Source organism: Manacus candei, unplaced genomic scaffold, assembly GCF_025592945.1.
Source record: "Manacus candei isolate 608988 ecotype Guabito, Panama unplaced genomic scaffold, ASM2559294v1 h1tg000033l, whole genome shotgun sequence".
NCBI classification, from domain to species: Eukaryota; Metazoa; Chordata; class Aves; order Passeriformes; family Pipridae; genus Manacus; species Manacus candei.
This window is the reverse complement of record NW_026138081.1, coordinates 338,229-352,129: the sequence shown is the minus strand read 5'-3', so window position 1 is coordinate 352,129 and position 13,901 is coordinate 338,229. Positions and strand designations below refer to the sequence as shown.

The following is a 13,901-nucleotide window of genomic DNA, read 5'->3' as shown; positions in this document are numbered from 1 at the left end:
TGGGTCTCTAGTGTTAATTAACGAGGTGGCCTTTAGTAAATGTAGATCCCAATGTTTGAAGGTCCCACCACCCATTGCTTTCCACGTGGTTTTTAACAATCCGTTGTACCATTCAATTTTCCCAGAGTCTGGTGCACAGTAGCAAATAGGATATACCCAGTCAGTACCGTGCTCCCTGCCCCAGGTGTCCATGAGGCTATTTTTGAAATGAGTTTTGTTGTCTGACGATTCTCTCTGGGGTGCCATGTCGCCACAGGACTTGATTTTCAAGGCCCAGAGTGGTGTTCTGGGCAGTGGTGTGAGGCATGGGGCACGTCTCCAGCCATCCAGTAGTTGTTTCCACCATTTACAGCAGGTAACGCTTGCCTTGGTGGGTTTGGGGCACTGTGATGTAATCAATCTGCTAGGCCTCCCAATATTTATATTTTGACCATCATCCACCATACCACAGAGGCTTTACCTGCTTGGCCTGCTTGATTGCAGTGCATGTTTCACAGTTATGGATAGTGTCCATGGGTAAGTCCACCCCTCAATCGTGAGCCCATCTGTATGTTGAATCTCTTCCCTGATGACCTCAGGTGTCATGGACCCACTGAGCCAGAAATAACTCACCCTTATGTTACCAGTCCAAATCCACCTGAGACACTTTAATCCGGGCAGCTCGATCCACTTGTGTGTTGTTGTGATGTTCTTCAGTAGCCTGATTCTTGGGTACGTGTACATCTACATGACACACTTTTATAACCAGCTTCTCTACCCGGGCAGTGATGTCTTGCCACAATTCAGCAGCCCAGATGGATTTCCCCCTGTGCTGCCAATTGGCCTTTTTCTATTGGTCCAGCCAACCCCCACAGAGCATCTGCCACCATTCACAGGTCAGTGTAGAGGTAGAGTGTAGGCCATTTCTCTCATTCAGTGATATCTTAAACCAGCTGGATGGCTTTCAGCTCTGCAACCTGACTTTATCCACCTTGTCTGTCAAAAGGTTCTTCAACCTACCGCGTAGGACTTCCCAACCAGGACACACATGCATAAATGCATACATTTGCACATTGATGTGTACGCCTCATATATCTGTACAGGAATTAATATCAAATATATTTCACTAATTCTAACTGCAACTGTAGAATCTTTGAATGACAGAGGGATAAAAACCTTCTTACTGAGCTCCCGCTTTTCACTGCAGTTCACTGACATAGTTTACTTTCAAATCAATCACTTGACTGCCCTAGTTATTTCAAGGGATTGTTTCAGCCTGGCCTCTGAAGGGAAGCTTTAATGTAATGTGAATTCCCTTCTGTGACTGGTGAGATGGGGAGGGAGAGGACAAGAGTGAGGGGCACCAGGAATACTGAAGACATATGGTGGTATAACAATCAACACAAAGGAAAACAGCTCTGCTGTAAATCACGTCACTGAACTGAAAGCAGCTGGGAGTACAGAGATTCAGCATTTGGTAGAAGACAAATGTAGGCAAGACATAGATAAGCAATAGGTCTAAAAAAAGAGTTTGATATAATGCATTCATGCTGATATACTGAAGCATGATTTCTCATAATTTTTTTCCATATGCAATAGGAGAAGCATCAAAATGCTGCTAAGAGTTCCAATACAGAGGACTCTTTTCTTATTATTTGATCTTATTTTTTTGTTGCTCTGGGTATTTTGAAGCACTCACTAAATTTCTCATAACTTGTATTCCGCCATTATAATTTTTAAGATATTCTGGTAAAATAAGATTTTCAAGGCTTTTAAATTCTGACTCAACTAAAGCCAGTGGGAATTGTCATTAGTATAATGAAAATTTACTACCATGGCATGGAGATATTATGATATAAATTACAATTTTTTAAAGGTATTATTATAATTAAATTTGATTATATTTCTTCTGATGACAATTTGTAACTACTTTTGATTTGTAAGGAAAATAGAAAATAAGGTTTGCCAAACTGAGTCTCACAATATTCTGTTTTGATTCTGGCATAGTGGCTGTATAATTGGTTGGTATTTTACCATAATACCCTAATCAGTTATATAGGGATACTTATATTTTGTAATATGTATCTTTGAAAGAATAGACTCTAGGAATAAAATAATTTGTTCAACAGTGAAAGATCATTTTCACTTCCATATTAAATTAATTGTTATATTAGTATGTACCTATTTATTTACATTCTTACAATGTGCACTAAATCTGATTATACTGGAATCCTTTGTATTCTTTCATGTCCAAGGTATTTTTGAAAGGCTTTTTCTTTAGTGAATATGGAACCTTAAAGTAGACTGCAATGGGAATCCACGTAAGATTTGCTCACAAATTTACACTTAAGCAATCATAGTCCATGAAGCTGCATTAATGGATGCTTTAGCACAATGTGAGTGCACTTTGAGACTAGTGAAAGTTAGAAGGGAAAATCAAGAGACTGGCAGCAGATGATCTGGCCACTGGAATATTTTACTTCTTTTGTATTTCTTTCCAGAACCTGTCAATTCATAAGGATTTGATTCAATGAAATTTTCCTTTCTCTAGCTACAGCCTATCTGCAGATAAATCTGAGTTTACTCTCAGGAGTTTTCAAGAAGTATAAACCCTGTTGCACTAGGACCTGTATATATACTAGAAGTATAAGCAATTGTAATTGAGTATAAAAGTCCAAATTATTTCCTAGAAAATTAATTTGAGCTGTTAATTTGTGCATAAGAAGATCCCTGTGGACAGCTGACAGGACCTCCATAAAACCTGGGTGATGTTTTCTGTCAGGGAATAAAATATTCTGCAACTAGAAAAGTATGATACTTAAAGTTTGTTTCTAGTTAAAGCAGTTACATTTACATATGTTCAGAAGATTGTGGAATATTTACTTAGTACCTGTCCCCCTCATGAATATTTCCTATGTAATTGCCTCCCTTGCAAGAATAGTTACGGAAATTCAACATGACTTATGAGCTCTCACTTTAAAAGCTCATGACTATTCGTAGTTTATCCCTTCTTTACTATCACATTCATTGTTTTCCTGATTAAATCTCCATTTATAGCAATCTTCATTTGTAGATATGGACCTTTGATGCATAATAGAGTCTTAGTTTGAGTATCCGGGTGAATGTTTTGTCTGCTCATACATAGCAGAAAGCCCTGAATTCTGTGCATTCAACACCTTCCTACTGTTAAGCATGAAGTGTAAAAATGCAGGCTATATTCTGTCCTCACAACAAGGATGACAAGTTTGCCTCACTATTGACAACTTTGAAACAAACGCTGTCGATTGGATGGGAAGAGTGTGCTACCTATTTCTTGGCACTAAAACGTAGGTTCTTGCAATGTTGGTTTCTCTTGTGAAGGACTGAGGTCATTAGTACATCTAGATCTTGTACCTTTTGGGAAGTCATTACTTTTCAAACTGCAGAAAAAAAAAACTTTTGGTATTGTGATACATTAAAGTTGTCTTTTGAGGGAATTTCATTTGAGAAAAAGACACAGAGAGGGATTTCTTGTTAAGAACTACATATAGCAGTTAACAGCAGATAGAATTGTACTCATACAGTGGGGAGAGAATGTACACACAAATGCTCATTTTAACGAGAGAGAAAGTGTAGGTAGAAGCAGATGACCTAGATGATTTTATGAATAAAAGATTTAATCTGATGCAATCATTTCATTAATACACACATGGCACCAAATGAAAACAGAGCATAGCAGATGGCTTTGAGAGGTCTTAAAAAGGCATTTTCAGTTTAGTAGCTAATGACTTAGATTTCATGGACTACCCCAAATACTATCAGAAATGAAGCATTTGTGGTAACTGTCTTCCAAAGGAAGTTCTACTGCTTTATGAAAATAATGCTGAAAAATCTCTCTTTCGTGACACTAGCTAGAAAATGCAGTCACAAAGCAGATATGGGGCAACCTGATTTTTTCACAAAAACTACTGAAAGAAAAATCCATAATTTTCTTTATTAATAGCTTGCATATTTTTAATTAAAACTCTTTCTTTGCTTTCATTTTGCTACAATTGGTGAAAACAGTGGTTTGCAATATAATAATGAAATATAGTCATTTGTCATGCAATTTTAGAATCTAAATAAGACATTCATTTGCTGCAATTATGGATCCATTGCAAACAATTGCAAAAAAAAGATCATTGAGGAAGATTGCTGGGATAGTACTAACAATTTATTAGATTTATTTTAAGATAAAATATTTGGAATAAATTTATAATGAATGTATAACTTTAAAAGGAGATAGTAAGTGGGGAAGGCTCGTGTAAGATCTGTGTTGTGCTTTTACATCAGTAAACCTCATAATAGAAAGAAACGAAGCAGGAGAATAGTTATTCAGCACACTGTCCGACAGTAGGTATGGCACTAGCCATGTGACTACTTCATCCTGCCCGAGTCATGTCATCCACGTCCAGGTTGCAGGGGGTCTGACAGACTAGCCAAATGTGTCAGCTCTGCTCCCAGTCTGTTCTGCTCCATACTGGAGGAATGTGCAGCCTGAAAGATTTGATTGCTCTCCAGACCTTTTACAAAACCAGATCAGGGCAAAAGGGCTGGATTTCTTAGAGAGAATCTGGCCTACAGCTTCTTACAGACAGATTAACCTCAGTTTGGCTTCAAACTGAGGACACATACAGTCTCATTCTTCAGACCTAATCCAAGATCAACTTAGTCTATATTATTTCATCAGAAATTAATATTGCAGCACTGGCAATTTTGAACACATGCAGACTGAATTTTCTTTTTGCAAAGCTTGTTTGAGATCCTGTTAGGAATGACTGAGTTTACCCTGAATTTTGATTGTGTAAGAATACTCATTCTCTTTGGATGCAAAGCAAGAGAAACAAAAATACACCCTACCAGACAAAAGCCTATGTGTGGAATAGGAAGCTGATTTTTTTTTCCTTAGTATGCAACAGATAAAAGTATTGAACAAGACAGGCTTGGCCCTGTTGCAAGTTGTTATTGCTTCTTCATCAGCAAACGGTTCTTTGTAAGCTTTGCAAGCAGTAGACATAAAACTTTCATAAACCTGAATTCTTATGAATGAAATGTAGTCATGGTTTTCTAATCCGAATACCATACACTGTGCAGTATACACTCACAGCATCCTCAGCAGCCTGCTGCTCTGCAAATCCTGGCTTTACCACAGGCTGAAGCATTTAGGGGAATGGTGTAAAAACTAAGATGAACCTCTAGAAGCTGAAAATCTTATGTCTACAACTTACAATCATGACTATACATCGTTTGAGCACTTTGTGATTTAGACAACTTGTCATATAAGTCCACAGGTTGCTGTTATACTTGTAATGGATAATGGAAGTGCAGCTAATTACATTCTTCATACATCTTTCACTATTGTGTTAAACACTCAGAGAACATCATGTTGATTCTGATTACTTCTATTTTGACAGCAAGTCAGGCCTCAAATTAAGGACAGAAAGTCATAGCTTCAGAAATCATACACATAAGTTTGAGATGTAACAAACTCCTTTGAGTTTTCCAGTCACTTAAAATGAATGTTGGCATTGTGAAAGAGACACTCACTGGAATGACTTTTTTTTCCCAAACTCACCAGAGTCTGAAGCTCTGTAAACTTTCTCAAGTCTAAGGCCAAGTATACTGTATCTGAATATGACTGTGGGAATTGTATATGAGGATACTGTTAAGAAAGGAGAGGTCAGGTATTTCAGAATGAGAAGCACCTCTTCAGAATGAGAAGACCAGCAAGTCAAGGTCTGAAAGTATTTATCATTAAACCATAATTAAATCAAAAGTAATTTAATAACAATGTTTATATGTTTGTAGCATTCATTTACAATATTTCACCTCCTTATCTTCACAGCTGGGTTGTCAGTAGCACAGTAAACATTGACTAACTGTTCATTAATAGACCAGTGTTTGATACAATCAGAATGTAATTCCTTTTCATTTACTGGTCTTAAAAGTTCAGATAAATGGGTTTTCTTTCCCAGTGCTAGGGTACTGCTTTCCTTGTAGAAATTCTCTTATTTTTCTATGGACCGAAATCTTCTCTCTTCAGTAACTTCAATCATGGGCTTTCCCTCTCTGTTTGGTTTGCTAAGTAGGATTATCATCATTAGCTTCTTAGCATATTCTCTGCCCTCTCTCCTTCTACAAATGCATTACTGCTTCCCTTACTGCTTTGATTTCTCTTATTTTCAGATCCATTTTCAAACAAATACTTTGGATCCATATGAGACACTCAGTTGTCAGGGCACTTGATAGATACCGCAGTCCTCTTAAAGCAAACCAAGCTAAACCAAACCAAACCAAATCAAACCCCAACCTCTTCTTTTTAGTTTTTGTGTTGCTGCAGCAGCAAGTTTTAGAAACTATACACAAAAAGCAAATGCATGAATGGTGAGAACTGGCTTTCAAGAAGAATGCAGTCATATTTTAAAGAAAAAAGTGATTATTCAGTCTTCCTAGTAGTTCCTAACAGTGTGGAAAGGAAACACTCCAGATTATTGAATGCTTCTTCACAGACTCTTGATTGGGAGAGAAGAAAAGACTACCAATGTCTGTGCAGAGGCATTCACTGATCTTTTCCTATTTGATACTTTCCTAATTCAAAGATTTGAGGATCCAATCAGGCAACTGACCCAATATCATGGGAAACAGGGACCATGTACTTAGTCAAATGAAAAGACAACAAACCTTTGCGTGTCTAAAGAGTACAGATACCCTCTTGCACAGATGAAACATGGTCCCATCTATTCAGAAAACACTTAACATCTTTGATATAACATGGGATTGCTTAATGAGAGAGCTTCAAAGAAAAAAAGGGACTAAACCATTTACAATAGCCTGTGCAGTTCTACTTTAGAAAGTTTGATTTTACTGAGTTTGACAGTAAGAGTATTATGATAAGATTGACAAGAAATTTTCCTATGTTGTTTTTTAATGAGATTAGTTGAGCAAAAGGAACAGCAGGTATGAAGCTTTACTTGATTTTTATGTAAATATACAGAATATATTTTATGCTTCTTCACCAGAGAACTCAATTCCAACTGGTGCCAACATTTTTTGTGGAAATGTTTGGTGATGTCTGTAAGGGTATCTGTAAAAAGAAAAAAAATATTTTAAGCACAGTATAGTAGTTTATGGGAGTAAAATATGTGGACTGATTACAAGAGATTTATTCAAGATACTTTTTTCTTGTACTGTTTAGAGATGCTTTCTGTGAAGGTTTGGTGTTTTTCCTAGCATAAATAAAATCATCTCAATCTCAGAATTCTCTGAAATGGCTATATATGAGTTTCATTTCTACATAGTGATTCTTATAACTGTATTCGGGGGAGAAAGAAGACTCAGTTGTGAGTCCAATATCTTGCAAGGGTCAGCAGTTCTAACAGGTAAGGTTACTGCTGTATGACACCGCTGTTTTGATCCCTGGGAGAGAGGCAAAGCCCAGCAACCCCTGGGGACCCCCCCGGGCAAGCGCCCGTGGCTGGAGGGGCCACGGTGTCACACTCCCGCCCTAGAGCATCGTTTCTAACCAGCAGCCGAGGGCAGCGCCAGGCGCTGGCGGGGCTGCGCTCCCGAGCGGAGCGCGGGGTGTGCCGGCGGGCGGGGGCGGAGGGGCAGCTGGGGCCCGGCCGGGTTGCTCCGGCAAGGAGGCGCTGGGTTGCACAATAAGCTTCGTGCCTGCTGGGGCAGATCTTCCTCCACCCTCTCTCCTCCTCCTCCGTTTATTTATTTCATTTATTTTTATTGCATTTATTTATTTGTATTCAATGGAATAATAAAAATGAGAAAATCCGAGCACTGCTTTTGGCTGCTCTCCAACAACCTGTCAGTGACGCAAGCGGAGACTACTTAAAGGCAGATTAGAGGCAGCAAGATATTAAAGCCAACCTTCCTCCCTCCACGCCGCCGGTCCGCCCGCCGCGCCGCGCCACGAGCCGAGCGGGCCGGGCCGGTGGCGGCCGCCGAGTGGCCCCGAGCCGAGCCCAGCCGAGCCGAGCCCAGCCGGGAATCCTCGGCAGGACTGCTGCCTCTAGCCGCACTCCTGCCACCGGACTGCGGGAGGTGGAGAAACTGCTTGTTTTCCCTCCCTCTGAAAAAAAAAACCAAAACACAAACCACCAACCAAAAATAGGAGGGGTGAAAAAAAGAAGGCAGAAGTGAAGAGATCCCCTCCGTTTGCCAAAGTCTTTGTCTCCGGATGAACAGCGATGGGGGAATGGACTATTCTAGAGAGGCTACTGGAAGCTGCCGTGCAGCAGCATTCTACTATGATAGGGAGGTAAGGGTTGCGGGAGCGCTGCGGGGGAACCGCGGGGGATCCCCTTCTGTCCGGGCGTACCGGCCGGCGGGTCGGCGGGGCACGGTGGGTCCCGGCCGTGCCGTGCCCTTCGGCCGGGCTCTTGCGGGGTGTGCCTGGAGCGCCCGTGTGTGTGCAGTGGTGTGTGGGGGGGTGGTATGCGGCACAGGGCGCCGAGGCGCGGGGACATCGCAAACGCCGCCGTCCTTGTCCGCGAGGAGCCAAGGGGCAGCGGACGGTCAGTGTGGAGACCCCACTGACATCGGGATCCCGCTGCCACCCCGACCCCGTGCCCCTCCCGGCCGTGCTCTCGGGGCCCCCACGGCTCATGTGATCGCTTGTTCTCCAAGGGGGCCGGGCGGGGGGCAGCGCTGACCACTGCCCGGGGTCTTTGGCGCCCGGCCACGCCGAGATGATGCCGCGCAGGCTGCGCGCCCCGGTGCTGAAGCGGGGCCGTGCGCGGGTGCTGGTGCCGGTCGGTGGCAGGGCCGGGGCCGCGGCGCAGGGCCCGGTCAGCACTGGACAGCTCCCGGCCGCGCGGCGGCGGCGCGCACTGACCGGCTTCTCTGTTGCAGGATCCTGCTGACCGTGGTGGTGATCTTCAGAATTCTCATTGTGGCCATTGTAGGGGAGACGGTGTACGATGACGAGCAAACGATGTTTGTCTGTAATACGCTGCAGCCAGGCTGCAACCAGGCTTGTTACGACCAGGCTTTCCCCATTTCTCACATAAGGTATTGGGTGTTCCAGATCATCATGGTGTGCACTCCCAGCCTATGCTTTATAACGTACTCCGTTCATCAGTCTGCTAAACAAAGGGAACGGAGGTACTCCACTGTCTTCCTTACCTTGGAAAGGGACCAGGATTCAATGAAGCGTGAGGACAGTAAGAAAATCAAGAACACTATTGTCAATGGGGTGCTGCAGAACACTGAGAACTCCACCAAAGAGGCAGAACCAGACTGCTTAGAAGTGAAGGAAATCCCCAATCCTGCTATCAGAACTACAAAGTCAAAGATGAGGAGGCAAGAAGGCATTTCTCGATTTTATATCATCCAAGTGGTCTTTCGAAATGCCCTAGAGATTGGATTCTTAGTGGGACAGTATTTTCTGTATGGATTCAATGTCCCTTCCATGTACGAATGTGACAGATATCCTTGCATTAAAGAAGTAGAGTGCTATGTCTCTAGACCCACTGAGAAGACTGTATTCTTGGTGTTCATGTTTGCTGTCAGTGGGATTTGTGTGGTGCTTAATTTGGCAGAACTGAACCATTTGGGCTGGAGAAAGATCAAAATGGCAGTGAGAGGAGTACAGGCAAAAAGGAAATCCATATACGAAATCAGAAATAAGGACCTGCCAAGAATGAGCATGCCTAACTTTGGCAGGACTCAGTCAAGTGACTCAGCTTATGTGTGAGGCTGTGACAGAACTGAAGCATTGTGCCAGGTGGAACAGACCCAGATACCATTAGAGAAAGGTACATTGCTTAGGCAAGCATTTTATCAATCCACCAAGAAAGCCATTAAGGTATTGGATCTGCACTTACTGAACTAGCTGCAAAATGCAGCACTATGTAAAAGACTGAAAAACAGCTATAAAACCATGCTTGATCTAGCCTTACAGCACAGTTACTACTATTCCTACTTTTCTTTCTAATGATTGGGTGTTATCTGTCAGTGAAGCAGCTTTTTGGTTGTCATTAGGATGTTTACAGTTTGAATTGTCTGACTAATTGTTGTAAATGTGTAGAATGTTCATATCAAAACTCTGCAAGGATACTCTATATGGGGTGGGATGGGGTGGGATGCAATGTGCAGACATAAGCATGTTTTAAAGGAGGGTAAGCACACTGTAAGGAAACCTAACCACAGTTCAGTCAGGATAACTGCGTTCACGTATCTCACAGATGTCTTATATTATTTCGTTTGTCTAAATCACAGACTTTATTCCTGGTGTGTATTACTAGCTATTTCCTATCATGGTTTGTGCATCAATTAGTTATGCTAAACAATAAATGCTGAATATAATTTTACCATTTTTTGTTTGCCTGTCCACACACACACACCAGAGACCTTAATCATCTTAATTAGTTGTGATCTGCAAAATTTATCAGTACATTTTAACTGATTCCCTAATATGTGCATGAATAAGATGGAGTTGGTTCATGCTAGCCACGTTATGTATTTACCTACAATCACCTATGATGACATACATACCAAAGGAAGAGAGTTCATTGCGTTTAACTGTGAATAATCACCTTCTCTCTGCTCTTATTTAATATAAGTGCCATACTTGAAACATCTAACTCTGTATTTAGTCAAAAGGTTGTCTTGGGATACCAGCTTGAGTAAAATGATTTTATACTCCCCTTTTTTTATTTTATGCTATTTGTTTAGTCATTGCAATGGTAAAAAGCAGCTGAACTATCTATTGATAAATAAAGTACTTGCCTTTTTTTTTTTTTTGTAAGCCAGAGAGATTTGTTCTTCTGTATTCTTGTATACAATTGTAAAAAATATACAGGGTCAAAATAATTAACTTACAACAATTATTCTTCAGGGTTCAGAATGTCTTGTTGGTATTCTAAACTCCAAGTGACAAAACCTGGGAAATCTGGACTATTTTTTATGTCTGTTTTCCTCCTTAAGCAAGCTTCCTCTGTCTTTAAATCCTGATCCAAAGCCCACTGACACCAACAGCCTTCCTTCTGCTGACACTAAGGGCAACACAGTTGGCTGCCAAGGTCACTCTAGGAATAGCCAGAATACATTTACCTATAGATGAAACAATTGCAGTTTTTAATCAGGGAATCCAGATATCAACCTCAGCTTTTCTGCCTTACAGCTGGTTTAAAAAATATACTGTTCGTGTCCCATCAGCTTACTGGTAAGCCACTGGGGCAGTCACAAACGAATCTCTGTTAACAACAATCATTTTAGTAGAGGATACTAAGTTTTACTTAAAGAACTTTTAATTTTTTTTTAATTCCTATTAAATTCAATGGAAAATATTCCTCTGGCAACAGTAGGAGTTGGATCAGGACTAAAAAAACATACAAGTGCATTTCTAACTAAATAGTATCTGCCCTTTAAAGAAAAGGGCCAAAATGGTGCTGGAAAATTTAGGGGTACTTTATAACATAAGAAGGAGACATGGGCTCCGAGTCACAAATGGCCTTTTGATTGTATTTTATTTCAAGCCTGAAAATGGATTTTATTGTATATTGGCTTGGAGATAATGCATATAAATCTTTTCCTCTTGGCTTACAATAAACACCTTAACATTCCATTCTTGTGGTTTGCCAGCATTGTCACTTTAAAAAATGTTGATTAATTCTTAGATAGTCTATCCATTATCACATTCATCTATGGTCTTTTGTCTTCCACTATGAAACATAAGAGGACTTTGAGATGTATCGTGGTTTTAAAGATTTTGAAAATATTTTTCCTTATATATAAAATTAAGAGTTTTCCCGATTTGATTACAGAAACCTTTAAAGATGGATTTATCAAATGATTCTTTGTGATAAAAACGCACACTGATATTGCTAGATGACTGCATGCTCACTGGAAAACTGCATGTTATTTTTAGAAGGACAACATGGCAGCTAAAATCTCCATCTGCAAAATAACAAGCTTCTGAAGATTATTATTTGACACACAAATTCAAGTCTGATTTTCATTTTTCAGAGTCCTGGGATAGTTTTCAAAATCTCTTTTTGAACAGAAAGGAAAAATATTTTTTGACAATCGTAGGCATTGCTTTAATGTCAAAGAAATGGGAGATCATGTGCAAAGAGCTTGATCCAATGCAAATTAAAGTTGAAACAACAAAACTCATACTGAATTCACCGGGTTTTGATTCATATTTGGAATAATTTCCTGTTAGGCAGAAGCCCTAATGCAATTATTTTCCAGTGACTGCATAGCAGTGTTCAGTCAAACTCAAATGAAGGGTATGTCTCGAAAGCTGTAAGATTTTAATACCTTAAAATTCTTTAGGTAAAATTTAGAAAGTATCTGTTTATATTAGTCAATGCAAATGACTGAGTTAATTTAATTATTTTTATGTAGTTGCACATTTGTACTCCAGTAAGTTGTAATTCTTCAGAATTATCCGATGAGAAATAAATCAGGAAATATAGATGCTAATTTAATCAACAGGATCAGTGATAAAGTAGGTGAAGACTTACATTTTGAGCAACAGAAATGTCATTCTACATATTTGGAATATCGTTTTCTCCATTTTAGAGGAGAAATGAAATGGTGTCAAGAAATCAGTTGTTCTAACCTTCATTTTAAATTGTTATTTTTCATTTCTTACCAACCACTCATGGACAAGGGAAATATAACAAACACTTTTTTTGTCAATGTATGTGAGAGTCATATGATTAATGCTAATGGACTGTTTGCATGAAAGCTGACTATTCATTTACAGAATAAATGCTTTAATATTGTCACAGCAATGGAAAAGTGTGTTAACTGAACAGCATTGAGTGAACATGAAGTTGAAGGGCACATTACTGGCTACTTAGGTCTTGCTCCTGCCTTAGTGAAATAAATTGTCTCACCATTGACATCTGTAAGAATCAGGCATTAAATATGAAAATTGAGTTAATGTTTGGTTTGTTTGTTGTATAAATTGCTTTGCTCTGGTGGACAATATTATGTGCCATCATTTGGGCAAACATGAAAATTATGTTCACTAAGCTTTTATGGAAAACTGCAATAGAATCTAACACACTATTTGTTTAATGGAATTTGAAAATTTACATGAAATAATTATATTATTTCATTTTTACATAGACTTCTCTTACCTGTGTGAATTTCAAAAACTATTTACATATGTGTTTTGAACCATTTCACCAGATATGTATAATATGCAATGAGATTCTATTAAAAGATTTAAAAAATAAGATTTTTTTTAATAATGAAAACTAGATACATTTTTACATGGGGAAGCTGAATTGACTGTTTCCAGGAAGAATTTAGTTTTAGAGACCTTTGACTTTGAAGAAATATAAGGATTTTCATCTTTCTCAAGGGAAAACCGACAAACAAAGAGATCAACTGAGATGAATGAATCACAGAAGTGGTGAGATGAATTGTAGTTTGTTTTACACTAGAGAAGTCAGGAACACTCAGAATCTCCAAAGTGGGTGCCGTGCTTGTTTTGCATTATACCTGATAGGATAGGACATAGCTGCTGCTACACAGAACCATGAGAAAAAATGTGCATGAAATGTTAAATGTGATGAAGAATTATTTTCATCCGTATGTAAAAGAATACATTTGTTTCAAGGCAAGAGGATGGATCAAGTGGACACTGTCCTGGCAGCCTTCTAGCTTTATTTTGCTTGAATATAAATGTTCCACCTTACTTCTTCAGCAAAACAGGTTAGAAAGTTTTGTTTGGTGAGCAAGTATAGAAATGGGAACTAAAAAATCTGGATACATCTTGAGAACACAGGTATATGTTTTCATCACTTAGGATCTGGTCTTGTTCTTCATGAATTTAATAGTAAAACTTTGTTTTCTATGGGACCAAGTCAATTCCTAGCTGGGTGAAATTAAGTTCATCTATTTCATGAGATTAACAGGAGAGATCACAC

General features: G+C 39.6%; 1 protein-coding gene across 1 annotated transcript; it reads left to right on the top strand.

Annotated features, from left to right (window-relative positions):
* Positions 1-7,995: 7,995 nt before the first annotated feature.
* GJD2 (gap junction protein delta 2) lies at positions 7,996-13,023 on the top strand. Its single transcript, XM_051791707.1, has 2 exons — positions 7,996-8,269; positions 8,863-13,023. Exons 1-2 carry the CDS (start codon positions 8,199-8,201, stop codon positions 9,704-9,706), a joined length of 915 nt encoding a protein of 304 aa, XP_051647667.1. The 5' UTR covers positions 7,996-8,198; the 3' UTR covers positions 9,707-13,023.
* Positions 13,024-13,901: the final 878 nt, after the last annotated feature.

What these genes read in the sequence shown, in the direction of transcription:
- GJD2 (XM_051791707.1), top strand. Translation starts at nt 8,199, where the DNA reads ATGGGGGAATGGACTATTCTAGAGAGGCTACTGGAAGCTGCCGTGCAG. An exon ending in CATTCTACTATGATAGGGAG is followed by an intron (nt 8,270 to 8,862) that starts GTAAGGGTTGCG and finishes TCTCTGTTGCAG; the next exon opens with GATCCTGCTGACCGTGGTGG.